This window comes from Peromyscus eremicus, chromosome X, assembly GCF_949786415.1.
Source record: "Peromyscus eremicus chromosome X, PerEre_H2_v1, whole genome shotgun sequence".
Lineage (NCBI taxonomy): Eukaryota > Metazoa > Chordata > Mammalia > Rodentia > Cricetidae > Peromyscus > Peromyscus eremicus.
The window spans coordinates 55,145,343-55,160,538 of record NC_081439.1 but is presented as its reverse complement, the minus strand read 5'-3'; the positions used below and the strand labels follow the sequence as shown (position 1 = coordinate 55,160,538).

Sequence of the window (15,196 nt, the reverse complement as noted above, 5' to 3'; positions counted from 1 at the left end):
CTCATTCAAACCATCACAGCAATAAAGTCCAGAAAGCACAAAAAATGCTTATCAAGAGAGACTACTAATTGTTGAATAGAAACATCTATGGGATCTATTATATATACATATGTATTTTTATTAGTTACTTCTTTTACTTTTTAAGTTTTAAGTTAGGAATAGACTTAATTTCCCCCTTCCCATACTCCAGTCTTTGAAACTGAGTTGCTAAGTCTAGTGGACACTCGAGGATATGGAAAAAGGGAAGGTTCTCTTCTTGGAAGTTAGTGTCCACACATATTATTTGTCATTCTTCTGTTATTTCTAGTTCCTTTGCAACATTTATTCAGTATTTATATCAATAATATTATTTTATAACAAAGCATCACTAACAATACTGTAAATAATATTGATAAGTCATAAAATTGTGATATTGTTTAGAATATAATACAAATTCATTATATGTATATTATGTTTTAGGTTATAATGCAGTGCTATATTATTTATCCTGTGGCTCACATTGGCACAGGTTTTACCATAGAGGGACTGTTCATTTTGCTTCTAGGTCCCTTTGATATGTTCTTACTCTTCTGTATCTGTTTTTGTATACTAGAAATGAAGTGCATATTCTCACTCAGGCTTGGCAACCACTCCACCACCGAGTTATATCCTCCAGCCCTCATTTAGTTTTTGTTTGGAGACAAAAAGTTGCCCAGGTTGATCTTGAATTTATTCTGTAGCTCTGAAAGGCTTTGAACTTTTGTTCCTCTTTCTCAGACTCTAAAGTACTTAAGACTATGAACCTGAGCCACTACGACTTTCTGTTTTGTTTGTTTGTTTGTTTGTTTGTTTTTTGAGACAGGGTTTCTCTGTGTAGCTTTGCACTTTTTCCTGGAACTCACTCTGTAGCCCAGGCTGACCTCAAACTCACAGAGATCCGCCTGCCTCTGCCTCCCGAGTGCTGGGATTAAAGGCGTGCGTCACCACTGCCCGGCTGACTTTCTGTTTTTTTAAATGAAGTAAAGTTGGAGTTTATTCATAAAAGATTTACTTACTCATCCATTTACTTATTCATGGTTCTAGAAAAGGTATTAATGTATCCCAAAAATATTGAGAGACATAAGGATATGGAAATGGAGATGGATAGTGTATTGTCAGGGATAGGGTGCAAATGAGGAAAAAGATACAGGGAAATTGAGGGATAACATGCATATGCCAAAAAGAAGGTCAAGGGCTGAACTTCCACTCATTTGTTCTTTCACTCTTCCAGGGATCTACGATCATTAAATATAGATAACCTTGCTTCCATGTTGTGACCTTGGCACTTTTCTGAAAAATTCTGTTTTCATTATTACTTCCAACGGAAATAGGTGAGTACACTTCAAACCCAATTATCCTTTGATTTAATTACATTTTGATCACTTCCTGTTAGTTATTATGCGGCATTGTGTTATTCATTAAGCCGGGCTGTTCACTGTGCAAGAAAAGCCACGAGGCGCAACAAAACACTAAGAGTTTATTAGGGGAAGGGAACAGAAGGGAGTGCTTAGGCCTGTGAGAAATGGTTGTGCAGGGAGAGAGAGAGAGAGAGGAGGGAGGGGTCTGTGATCCGCTTTTTATGGATTCCCCTGCACATGCGCATATGGGCTTACATAGCTATGCCACGCATGTGCATAGATTACGTGATGATACTGAGCACAAATTAGTGACCATGCAGCGCACGGATTACGTAGGATGAAAGGCCTCGAAATCACTAAGCGTCTTGCCTGGCTACTGGACAGCGCATGTGCGGTCATGTAGCTAGGGGAGTGGCCAGGAATTCCAACACTTCCTATGATGTTTTGATTCATTCTGTAAACCTACTTTTACAAAACATTTTCCCCAATCTGATAGGATCCCAAAGCAAATCAGCAATTTCGTATTTCTAGCAGTCTTTTGTGCCATGTTGAGGAGTTTGAACCTCATCCTGTAGGTCAACATGATACTTAGAGAAACTCTAAATGTCCCATGACATTTTAATAGATATGGTTTGAATTAAGGGTTCTATCTCCAGATAAGTTTATGGGATGCTGAATACTCCCTTTTGGAAAATCATAATGTACAGACTTGCTCTTCCAACTCCACCTGCCCCCATGATCTGTCTGAAGACTGGGTGTCATGCACCTGTTCTCTGGATCCCACATTAGTGCATGTATCTCTCACCCCTCATCAGTAAAGCTTCTTTTTGCAGTAGATGGTGATTAACATAGAGACTCACAACTGGGCAAGATTCAGAGAATAAGAGACTCCAGAGTGCTCAGCCTTAAATGGGCCATGTATATGCAGCCCCCCACTACACCCTAAGGTTCAGAGGTCATTGTGGAAGAGGAGGCAGAAATTGCAAGAGCCATGAGGGGTGGATGTCTACAGGGAATCAATGTTTTTGTACACAGGGGAGTTACACGTATGAACTCACAGCAATTCTGACGGCATGCATAAGACCTGCACACACTTAAGCCAGACAAAACCCCAGCGTGAAGTCCCACCTCTAGCTGAGGAGCTATTGGTAATTGACATCTGTCAAGAAAAGAAGAGCTGTCTTTTTTTAAGGGCATAGTGCCTGGTAGGTTTAACATGCTCCAATGGATGACCACACACCCAAGAATATATAGGAAGTGCTTATGGGACTTGATGGTTTAAAGCAATGAGGACACAAAATCAGTGGGTATGGAATGGGGGGGGTAGATCTTGGAGGATATGGGGGAAGGGATGAATATGAGCAAAACACAATGCATGAAATTCTCAACAAATCAATAAAACATCTTTTAAAAGAAAATTACAATGTCCGTTCATGTTCTGAATTTTAGAACTAAAGTCTAAAGACTTTAAAAACACTTCAGTAAGTACATCTATCTACTCTAGAACCTCCTACACTCATTTTTACTATTATCTTCTATGCAGTAATTATTAGCATCTAAGCATATTAGTGGTACCCGGAGCATAAGTTAGAATATATTGGTAGGGCCATTGTAGAAGCAAGAAATGATTTTAAGTAGAGGGTGACTAATCAGATTTAAGATTCAGCAAGGTAGTCTGATGGAAGGGGTGATTAGAGGAGATTTTACTAGAAGGAGTAACAATAGTCAATGAATTTTGGTAAGGTCTTAGACTGGGTTATGGTAGCAGAGGAGAGGAGGGGCTTGTTGGATTAACAAAACGTAATAAATTTGATATGACTTTAGGATACAATGGGAATTGGGAGGAAGAAGATGACTTGCTTGGGATAGGGATGAGAGGAAGATGTTTGTTAGAGACTGGTAAATTGGATCCATTTGGCTATTGCTTATGAGGGAAGTTTGGGTTAGAAATAGACCCATAATTATGTAAAATAGGAGAAGGCCTAACAGTTAAGAGTCAAGCAAAGGCAAAAAGAAAAGAAGTCTAAATGGGCCTTGAACTTTGGGTTATTTGGTGAATTTTAAAATGTGTCTTACTTTGGGTTATTTGGTGAATTTTTAAATGTGTCTTTTATTTATTTATTTATTTATTTATTTATTTATTTATTTATTTATTTATGTTTTTTCGAGACAGGGTTTTTCTGTATAGCTTTGGAGCCTGTCCCGGAACTTGCTCTGTAGACCAGGCTGGCCTTGAACTCACAGAGATCTGCCTGGCTCTGCCTCCCCAGTGCTGGAATCGAAGGAGTGTATATGTATATACCTTTGTGTGTGAGTGAAGTGCCTGAGGAGGCCAGAAGAGGGCGTTTGATTCCCTCTGGAGTTACTGATGGTTGTAGAATTGCCCAATGTGGGTGATGGGAACCAAATTTGGGTTCCTTTCTCTGCAAGAGCAATATGTACTCTTAACCACTGAGCTATCTCTCCATCTCCTCAAAATGTCTCTTATTTTCTGAAGTAAGAGACATCTTTATTTTTATTTACTCCTTTACAGAATTCAGGGGCTTGAGATGGTAGCACGAAACACAGATATCCATGTTCCCATATATTCACTGAGCATGTTCTAGGCCCTAGATTCCATTCCCAGCACCTCATAAACCAGGCATGGTGGCACACTCATGTAATCCCAGCACTTAGGAGATAGAGGCAAGAGGATAAGAAGTTCAAGGTCATCCTCTGACACCTTAAAAGTTTGAGGGCAGCCTGGGCTACACAAGATACCATTTCAAACAAACAATCAAAACCAAGAAAAAGAAAATATTCAGAGTACAGCTTTTAAGGAAAAAAAATCCCTATAGATAGGATTTTGTAAGGATTAAGATAGCCAGGGATCCTTTCAAGGAAAACAAATGTGAAATGCTTATGCCACCTGAGAACTGACCTCAAGTAAGACACCTTCTATCTATCTAAAATCATGCTTGGCAGTGGTGTGGAAGTAAGCCTTTGTATTTGAGGACAGAAGATAATTTTAAAAATTGTACATGAATATTTGTAATAGCACTATTCGCAGTTTATCTGCAATAGGTTCTTTTTCAGCCACAAAGAATGGAACACTGCTACATATTATAATATAGAGGAACCTTGAAAACATGCTGAAAGAAAGAAGCCAATCATGAAATAACGTGCACTATTTTGTTCCATTTCTATGAAATGTGCACACTGGCAAAGCCTTAGAGACAAGGTAAATCAGTGGTTGCCAGGCGCTGAGGCTGCGGGCAGTGACTGCCGATGTGTACTTGGTTTCTAGCAGTGCTCGAAAGAACTCCCAAAGGAGCTTGTAGTGGTCATTGTACAGCTCTTTGAAAATACTGAACATTGCTGGATTTTGCACTTCAAACTGACTAAATTTATGGTATGCAAAGTACACATTAATTTAAATTTTTTATTAAGATTTTAAAAAATTGGAGTGGTGACGGCCTGGTCATCATTTGAGTCCTTCAGGATCTAAGATTTCAGGTTCAGAAAGGGCCTGAGACTAGAGGGGCTTCAGGATGCTCCCCTCTGAAGAGTGTTTGGGTGGAGCTCCTCAGGGACAACTCCTGTGAGAGAGTGGCCAGGGGCAGTATTATGGTCAGAAAGGAGCTCTTAATGTCCCCTCCCTGACCATGCACATGGCCTCCTTCATCTTCCTTTCCCAGGACTCTCCAAAGCAGGTGCTTCGGTGCTCTCAAGTGGAGTCTCTTCATCACACGAAAAGCAGCTTCTGGGTGTCGGAGCAGCCATTCTGGACCTTATGCTCATCGAACAGCTTGTGTAGGGCATCCATGTAGAGTGCATGGTATTTGTCCACCATCTCTGGGCTTGGGTTTTCAACACGGGGCAGGGGCAAAGGCTCCCCGACTGTCAAAACAGATTGAAAAAAAAGAAGAGTCAAAGTGCCAGAATCCTTATTTCTTCTTCCCTCCTCTCTTTTCCAGGGCCAGATACTCTGGCCACTCCAGTCAGCTCTCAGCTTCTCCCACTCTGCTGCCCTCTGATTTGGTGGAGGAGGGTAGATGCAGCTAGATAGATGGGAGAACGAGTGTAGATGGCCCCGAGGCCGAGAGCAGCACTCACCTACAGTAACAATGGGTCTGTGGTACGGTAGGAGTCCCAAGGAACCTTGATAGAAGCCTTGTCCATAGAAGATACAGAAATAGAAACCAAAGATCCGGCGGAAGCAGCTTTGGAACTTGTATATCCAGCTGTCCTCATGGAACAGCACCTGGTCATATACCTCAGTTTCTCCAAACGTGAAGGTAGGGACCAGATGAGCCCTGTAGGAAAATCCTCATTTCTCAGACACAGGCTATCATGGGAACTACGCTAGAAGGACTTTTGTTCAAGGCCATGAACTCTTCCATTAAGATACAATACTAGAGGCCTAGAACATTCTTTTTGCACTTCACAGTGTTCCCTATTTAGTATGTCTTGTTTTGAAAATTTCTAGGCCAATGAGAGTGTTATCTCTAGCCTAGATTATAAGGGCAAGACACAGAGATAAAGACAGGAAAGAAGAGCTTGGAAGAGGCACTCAGCCACATGGCGCAAAGCTTCCAGCGAGTGTCAGGGATGAAACATCTAAGCTTCTGTTAGAGAAATCACAAGATGTGGGTAATGTGTATAGATGCACATATTTGAAATGCCCCTCCCCGAAGGAGACCAAGCATAAGGTATTCTGTCCTTGGGTCATGGGATTCCAGCAGAGAACATTATTTCTTTTTTAAAGGGCACAAGAACCCACCATGAACAGTGAGTGCTGTAGGAAAAACTATCAGGCTCCTTACAGCCTTTAAATGAGAAAAAGAGAACACAGCACTTTGGTATGTGTTACCTGATTGGTTCCTCCTAATAGCGAGGACATGAGCCCAGGTCCAGAAAAGGCAAAGTCCTTCAGGCAGCCAGAGACTAGCAGGTCCTAGACTAGAGCCCAGGTCTCCTGGCTCCGACTCAGAGCTCTCCCTGTATATTATACACCAGACTGATAGGCCCCTCAGATGAGGTCATTTGAAGACAGGTTCATGTCCTCCCTGAGTGTGCAATAGGACAATTGCCTGTGTCCAGTGAGCTAGACTACTGACCTGCTAGGCTCCCTATTACTCCAAACACCAGCTTTTTTCCCCTTCATTTCCCAAGACAGTGCACCTAACATTAATCAATCACCCATTGTGTTTAAGGTACGTGGTAGGTATTTTATATGAGTGAATTAATTAATAACTCATTGGACCTGGTGGCTTAGATCTATAATTGAAGCTACTCAGGAAGCTGAGGCAGGGGGATCATAAGTCAAAGCCCAGTCACCCCATGCAGGAGGAACAATGATCAGTAGTCATGTTAGCAAGATGAAAATCCCAAAGTTCAGAATGATGTCCCAATATGTGTGGTAAGTCATACAGCCAGGGATGATGACGATGATGAGGATAGTTATTATTATTATTATCTGGTGCTGGGATGGAACCCAGAGTCTCATGCATATTAGGCAGTTGCTCTATCACGGAACTATACTTCAAGCCTTGTGGAGCCAGGATTTCAAATCTGGCTCCAGACTCCAGCTCTTCACACAGACTCATTGTTCTGCAATGTGCCTTGCACTCATTATCAACAGACAAATGTGGTTTATAACTACTAGTCACAGAGAAATGTGGACGTGATTAACATGCTAGCCTGAGCCTAACTGCCTTGGACATTGTACCAGTGTTCATGGTCTGACTTCCGGGGAACTGGTGCAGCTCACTGAGAGGAAGCAGATGGCCTAAAGCTTTAAAAAAAAATTCTACACCCATCTCTCCTACTCAGTTATAAGTTCTTAGGGGGCAAAACTCAAATGGTACTCGTCTTGTCACAACCTACAGGGTAATGTGCAGAGAGGGACATCTGCCCCTCCTGCTGGGGGACACCTACCCGTGTCGGAGGGCTGTACGTACAAACCCTTTGCGCTTCTGGAGGATGAGGGTGGTGGTGTTAGGCACACTCTGTAGGGCCTCTCCCACTCCTCCCACAACAATACCCACGAGGTTTCCAGCGCCATGGCTCAGCAGGTAGTCAAGGGACGGCTGGCTCACAGAACATACTCCTAGAGAGAATCAAGGCATAGAGAGGACACAGTCATCAGGAGAGGAGCAAGTGTCAGAGAGAACAGACTGGCTCCTGGGTTCCCATAGGAGGAAAGGCTCAAGGAGATGGGACAGAAGTGTGCAGAAGAGAAGGCAGTGGACAGAGAGAACACGTTTCACTTGAAGGTAATGTCCATAGGAAGCACTGGCTGGAAGCTGCAGCAGGGCAATTTTCAGTGGGATAAATAAAACTCTCTGAATTTCAAATCTGATTCTACTCCTTTCTTTCCATTAATAGCAATATCTATTGTTCGTTGAGCACATACTCTGTATCAGGCATTACATTGAATGCTTTACTTATTTAAGATACTATACTTAAGAGAATTCTCCTTTAATCATTTCAGCTCTATTTTTCAGGTGAGGAAGCTGAGTCCACTAGAAGTTAGCTAATCTGTCTATGATCTTATAGCAAGCAACACAGCCAAGATTGAAGCCTGGGAAGGTTCACTCCAGAACGGATGCTTTGACTTCCACACTATGATTGTGGGGGCAAAGAAATGGTGCAGTGGGGGTGAAGAGGCTTAACGGGGTGCATTTTATGAAAGGACTACAGTGAAATGGACCAGAAGCTCCAGTGAGTATGATCAGAAGCACCTTTGGCCATGAGGTACTCCCTAATAAAGGGGATCTTGAAGAACCAGGACAGTGTGGCCAAGTGAGGAGTGATGCCTGGGAAGGTCTTCGAGAAGCCTGTGGACTCAGTGCAGAAGTTGCAGAAGGCGCCAAAGGTCAGGAGACCGTGGGGATGGACCCCCATGACGTAGTTCTGGGAAGGCGACAGGTCCTTTGTCTTCTGGATCTGCAACCATGGAAACAAATGGCATGGGGGGAGGGGGTGAGCTCACAGGGAGCAACAAGGTGAAGACATGTCTGGAATTTGGGTGTTCTTTGCAACAGCTGCCTGACAGACAAAGCACACAAGGGTTTCCGGAGGCCTGGACCTTGATCTCCACAGCCTTGGGCTGACAAGATAGGACCCAGGGCAACTGGAACTAGCGAACCTCTTCTCTTGCTTGTGGCTTCAAGCAGTGTCAGGCATCTGTGTCCATGAGCTGTTTAGGCACATTATCATTTTCTTTGTGCAACGTTAGGTTGGATGTCATGGCCAGGAAGCTCTCTCTGCTCTAAACAATCAGGACTTGGGCTGGAGAGATGGCTCAGCAGTTAGGAGCACTTGCTGCACTTGCAGAGGACCTGATTTGGGGTTCCAGCACCCACGTGACTGCTCACAACCACCTGTAAGTGCAGTTCTAGGGGATCCGGTATTCTCTTCTAGTCTCCTCAAGCACCGAATGCATGCTGTATGCATACATACATGCAAACAAAATGCTCATACACAAATAAAATTAAATACATTTTAAAAAGCCAAACACTGACTGTTTGTCTTTAAAGATTACCCAAAGGCGCCTCAGAGCAGTCCATTTCTGTATCCTCCTTCACCTGCCCCCAGTATCTGCCTAGGAAACTTCCAGTGAACATTGAAAGCTCTGCTGAGATACTGCCACATCTGTGATGCATTTCTTTTCTATCCTCCATCAGAATCACTTCGTGTCTTGCACCTACTTATGCACTTACCCATTCTCCCCATCAGATGTGAACTTCTTGCTCATGAAGAATCACATTGTACTTACTTTTCTGAAGCCCAAACATGTGGTTAGTGGAAGATTTTGAATCATGTTTGTTAACTTGAATGATATGACAGGTCATGCCAAGAGTGTCCAAAATATTCCAGCAAAGTACAGATGACCATGCTGTGCTCTAGCCAGAGCTGACACATTGCCAAGGTGCTGAGTTTTTTATGGAGACTCTTAGTTATCTGGTACAATGCCTGTGTTTTGAGTGTTGAGAGGACACTGGGGAAGGGATACTTACTGTAATAGGGAAATAGTCCCTGATGTGGTTCCAGATAGACCAGTTCCTTACCCAGGCTGAACGCCTGCCACCTGAGACAAAAGTGCCAGGAGAGGATGATATTAGTATTGCTACTCCATACCTCTGACTCGCCCAGGGGTTCCCTAGCAACGTGGAGGACCACATCTCTGCTACAGAGGTAGGGAAGGAAGAAATCCCAGAATGGTTCCAGCTGCCTGGCATTCGTGGCTCTGAGAACTTGGAAGAGGGGTCTGTGGCATGGTGAGTGGAACCCTCCCGCATGCAGGGTTCTAGGCTATGGTGGAACATTCTTTTTCCTAGGTTCATGAGTCTCACCTTGATTTGGAGTCTTCCAGTCCAGAAATAACCAGACAAAGTAAAGTGTTGGTAGCAGCCACAAGGGTGTTAACAGCAAGCAAATGAACAACGGCTGCCCGATCCAAACTGAGGAGAGAGTAGGCCAGACCAAATTTGCGCTGGCTGCAGAATTCGGCCGCACCCACACTCCGATCCTGGGCTTCAGCACAGTCTAGGTCCTGACATTTACCCTTCAGAAAATTTTCCTGTCCTCTACCATATGCAATCCCCAGTTCTCCTCCTATCTCACATCCTGTTCCTCTGACTCCCTGGCTAGTCACCATCCCTGTGCTTTGGCTCTGTGCCTAGAACAAGCTTTCTATGTACTGCTCATATTCAGCTATCATTTCCCCCTTCCTGTCTCCTCTCTCGCTTCCTGGCCACTATCCCAGAATCTGGGCTAGGGTCTCCCTTCCTTTGTTCTCATACTCTCCCTTGACCATCCCCAGCCAACTTCTCCATCCCCATGCTGCTTCCTACCCACCCTTCTTGTCCTCTTGTTCAGTCAACACTCCTTCCACCATCTTTCTCTCTGTCCACACTACCACTCTGCTCTCAGAGTAAAAACTCTCTGGCTCAAATGCTGGCATGTGGGCATGCACCTGTAATTCTAGCACTCAGGAAGCTGAGACAAGAGCATAGTGAGTTAGAGACCACACCGAGTACGGACTTGTCTCATAAAACCCAACCAGTCCATCACCAAAACAAGGGCACTCAAGAAAGCAAAGAAGCAAAACCTCCACAGGCCCCACTTCTCTAAGCCTAGAACGCTAACTGTTCCTCTGTGCTAGGCCATGCTCCCAAGGCAACCCCTGTAAGCACATTTGCCCTCTAGAGGTAGTGCAGGTTAAGGAGCGGCTGGAATTAGCTGGCACAGTCATATCTATGGTGACTGTGCTCCACACTGCCGTCTTTTCTCACTGCACCCTGGGGCTTCATCTCTTCCTTTCCATTCAGAGTACAAGACTCCATGGCTCGACTCTCTAATGCTATCTAAGTCGATCAAAAGACCAAGAATGAGACTTCCCAGGACCATAAGACCGTCACCCAGGTCTGGCCCTGCCTTCTTGGGTTGCTGTGCACTCTTGGTTCAGTACTCACAGACGGCAAGGTAGCTCAAGGGCCACTGCAGAAGGCTCAAACTCTGTAAGTAATCAGGCTTCTTAGAGCAAGGCATTATGCCCAGGAGCCCGAGGGAGGTAAAGATCCCAGAGCCTGTTCCAAGGAGAGGTGCCGCCAGCCTCTGCAAGCTCATTTAATAGTGACTGCATGAGACTATGAAGAGCTGACACTTGCCCTCTCTCCTCTTTTCCCTAACTCCCTCCCCCCACCCACTGCAGTAACACTGGGGACTGCCCTCACAGGTCTAGCCCCACCCACTGCCCTTTGACTCTTTCCTGTGACTATGGGGACATCAGGGTGAAGAAAGGAGAGCATGACTGGCGTCAAGTCTAAGTGACAGATACCCAGAGAGGGACAACTCTCTCACAGGCCACTCAGAGACCACAGGAGGTGTAAACTGCAGGAAGTGACTGGTGGGAAGACTCTTCTGGGGGTGATAGAGTGAGGGACACCTCGAATTGAGTCTCTGTTGCCCTCAAGCAGTGTGATGCAAGGCTGTCTGGCCTCACACTTTTCCTACATATACACAAGAGTAGAGAATGGAGCCCATTTTCATCTTTATATTTATTGTTAACTATTGTTTGAACCCAAGCACCAGAAAAACAAACAAAACAACAAAAACCCCAACTCTTAACATTTTGGCATACTTGTTTCATCTGTCTCCTTGTGTGGGAGGAGTATTTTACAGCAACTGTGTGACGCCATTTCATCAGCAAATCCTTCATTATGGGGATATAGAACGACATGCTTTCTTCCACAGTACCACAGTACCACTACCACTGTCACCCTTAACAAATGCAATAACTCTCTGACAATAGCTAATAGTCAACACATAGGCAAATGTCTTTTGGGTTAGTTCTAAACAAGAGTCACGGGTTATATTCGGATACTGGGGCATCTCTTTCAGCTGCACCCTTACTCTGCCTGTAAAGTAAACCCAGATACAGAAATCACTTAAATAAATGTATGCCTTGATGAGTTATTGTCAAGCAGCACCTGGTAGCCACCATTAGGTGAAGACAGAACTTTTCCACTTAGCCCAGCCCCTCTCTGTGTGCCCTATTCTCGCCCCAATCCTTTCTCCTCTCCAAGTAAGCATTATCTGAAAACCTAGAGTCATCTTCATGATTTTCTATGGGTCCCCTGTCCAGATGCAATCCCTTAATAACTATGATTTATTGTCGATCATTCAAAATTTAAGATTTCTTCTTTTTAGGTTTCTAAGGGTGTTACAAAACAGTGCAGCGAGTTCCCTCTACCTTTCACCCGTCTTGCCTTCTCTGTTGCTTAAAGAACTCTAGATTGGAGAATCTCTAACTGGACTCTACGTTTTACTTGAGTGTGGCTGCTTTTTCACTAGTGTCCATTTTCTGTTCCAGGATCCCATTAAGATTCCACATTCCAAGCCGGGCGGTGGTGGCGCACGCCTTTAATCCCAGCACTCGGGAGGCAGAGCCAGGCGGATCTCTGTGAGTTCGAGGCCGGCCTGGGCTACCAAGGCGCAAAGCTACACAGAGAAACCCTGTCTCGAAAAACCAAAAAAAAAACAAAAAACAAAAAAAACCCACTTTCCTGGTCTTCCCTGGCCTTTCTTGATGTTGGCACTTTTGGAACGTTCAAGTTCATTTTGTTTTGAGATGGAGTCTTGCTGTATAGCCCTGGCTGACCTATAAGTCTCTATGTAGGCCAGGCTGGGAGTGGGAAGAATGCAAGAAACTCCACTGCTTCATGAATGTTGGAGTTACAAGCGTGAGAAACATGAGCCTCAAATCTGTTTATTTTGAATGTGTGTGTGTGTGTGTGTGTGTGTGTGTGTGTGTGTGTGTGTTCAGGTCAGAAGACAACTTGTGGGAGTAGGTTCTCTCTTCCATCACGTGGACTCCTGGGATCAAGGTCAGGTCATCAGGCTTGTACTGCAAGCACTTCTGCCCACTGAACCATCTCACTAGCTCTCAAGTCTGTTTTAATATACAGGTCTCTCCTCCAGTTTTTTTCTTTCGTAAGGGTTGGAATCTAGGTGGTGCCTAATTACAGGCCGAACAGGGAGTGAGGTAAAGTCCTCATTCATCTCTCTGCCTCCCTTTTCTTACTTTGTATCCTTATACCCATTATAGCATGGTCCGTTGTAGTGTGTGTTGTTTTCACTTTTCCTGCCTGAAGAGTCTATGTATCTAAAGGGATAAGGACCACCTTTTATTTGCCGGTGTAACTGGTGTGTGTGCCTGTGTGTGTGTGCATGTGTGTGTGTGTGTGTGTGTGTGTGTGTGTGTTTTGCTGGGGACTGAACTCAGGACTTTGAGCATGCTGGGCACATGCTCAATGACTGAACTACATACCTAGTAGTGTGACTATTCTTAATGTCTGGCAAGTTCTAGGCCATTGATGTCAAGTGTGCAATCTTGAGTGGTTTGTTGTTGATTTCTGTGATCAGATGATTGCTTATGTGTGATGAGATCACTGGAATCCTATGGAGGCATTTGTTGTGGGGACTTTAATGGGGAATAATAAGATGCACAGTAATAGATAAACCAAAGGACACATTCCACCCGGGGAGTGGGAAGAACGCAAGAGAGGAAGGCAGGTGCTAACAGACCTTTGAGGCAGTTTGGTGTTAAGGAAAGTTCCATATGCTTTGCTTTCCCTTATCCCAGAGTGCCCTCCTCCACCTCCAGGTCTAGAAACTATCCTGGCCCCAGGGCAAGTGTTAGGTATTGCTGAATAGTTGCTCTGCTGAGGTAGTGATGCCAGCTGGGGTTCAGGATGAGGCCTCACTCCTGGCACACTTTCTTTCCGGAAGAGGATGTCCTACATCACTTTTCTACCTACACTTTCTCATCCTTGTAAATTGTTTTCTCCAGGAAGCCAGCCTCCTAGCTAAACTTTTTAATAATGTGCGAAGTCTCAGTATTCCTTTCTATTTCCTCTTGTTCCCTGGAAAAAAAGAAGGCAGGTTGTTTAGAAGATGTTTAAACTACAGAAAATTTTTATTACATTTAGTACCAGATCCCACCCCTTGCACTAGTATTTTTGTACATAAAATTTCATGGACCTCCATATGATAATAATTGTGTTTTAAATATCAGTTGAATAACATATGACACACTGAGCCTGCTGTGTGCATAGGTTATGATGGTATTTGCATCTGTTTGAAACAATAGATGTGCAAGATACTACTTATTCATGTTAGAAAATGCTCTGTAATAATGAAGTTACTCCCTCATGCTTCAGCAGTTTGCTTCCTATAGGCTGTGAACAATGGCTTCTTGCTTCTTCTTTTTTTTTTTTTTTTTTTTTGGTTTTTCGAGACAGGGTTTCTCTGTGTAGCTTTGCGCCTTTCCTGGGACTCACTTGGTAGTCCAGGCTGGCCTCGAACTCCCAGAGATCCGCCTGGCTCTGCCTCCCGAGTGCTGGGATTAAAGGCGTGCGCTACCACCGCCCGGCCTCTTGCTTCTTTTTAAATAAAAGTTTATGGGGGCTGGAGAGACGGCTCAGTGATTAAGAGCACTGGCTGCTCTTCCAGAGGACCCAGGTTTGATTCCCATCCCTCACACGGAGGCTCACAAACATCTGTAGCTCTAGTTCCAGGGGATCCAGTGCCCTCTTCTGGCCTCCATGGTTCATACATGGTGAACAGATAGACATGCAGACCAAGTACCTATACACATGAAAATAAAATAAGTAAAATTTTATTTCCTTTTTTCTGGTTATGGAAATAATCCATGTAAATCAGTCAGTTTTCAGAGGACTCTGGAAAGTACAACAGAAACAAAAGCTACATATAACCTCACCTTTCACAAGTAATCACTATTAACTGCAAACATCCTGGTGTCCATTTTTCTTGAGTATTTTTCCCTATACAAATGTGGTCATCAATATAAAATTACTGTTGAGTTTGGAATTGTGAGTCCACACATCAAGATGTATATCTGAGATCTCACTTAAGTGACTTAAGTGCTTAGTACTTCCACTTTGTCATCTGTAAAGATTAAATATTGACCCATTTATATAAAATAATTCATGCAGAGTCCTTGGCTCAGTGCTTTTGCTCAAATTAAAGGTTCCATAAATGAAATAACAATCCAAAAGTTCAATGTTGGTTATTTAAAATAATTAACCAAAATAGAACCATATCCCTTATTCCATTTTGTAAACTGTTTTGCATGAAATGGTATACTGTGATATTATTTCATGTTACTATAGTATCATATATAACAATTCATTTTATGGCCAGGCCATGATTCATTCATCAAACTTCTATTGTATGTGGAACATTATTTTTCTTAATTAATAATTAATCAGCTAATTAATTTTGAGACAAGGACTCACTATGTGGTCCTG

General features: G+C 43.6%; 1 protein-coding gene across 1 annotated transcript; it reads right to left on the bottom strand.

The window, feature by feature from the left end:
- Positions 1 to 5,100: 5,100 nt before the first annotated feature.
- Awat1 (acyl-CoA wax alcohol acyltransferase 1) lies at positions 5,101 to 10,913 on the bottom strand. The gene is made up of 7 exons (XM_059251437.1): positions 10,838 to 10,913; positions 9,716 to 9,823; positions 9,380 to 9,450; positions 8,102 to 8,306; positions 7,296 to 7,467; positions 5,472 to 5,671; positions 5,101 to 5,255 (listed from the first exon to the last, which is right to left on the bottom strand). The coding sequence occupies exons 1-7, from the start codon at positions 10,911 to 10,913 to the stop codon at positions 5,101 to 5,103; spliced, it is 987 nt and encodes a 328-aa protein (XP_059107420.1).
- Positions 10,914 to 15,196: the final 4,283 nt, after the last annotated feature.

What these genes read in the sequence shown, in the direction of transcription:
- Awat1 (XM_059251437.1), bottom strand. Translation starts at nt 10,913, where the DNA reads ATGCCTTGCTCTAAGAAGCCTGATTACTTACAGAGTTTGAGCCTTCTG. An exon ending in CTGGAAGACTCCAAATCAAG is followed by an intron (nt 9,451 to 9,715) that starts GTGAGACTCATG and finishes CTTTTGTCTCAG; the next exon opens with GTGGCAGGCGTTCAGCCTGG. An exon ending in CGTACAGCCCTCCGACACGG is followed by an intron (nt 5,672 to 7,295) that starts GTAGGTGTCCCC and finishes ATTTTCCTACAG; the next exon opens with GGCTCATCTGGTCCCTACCT.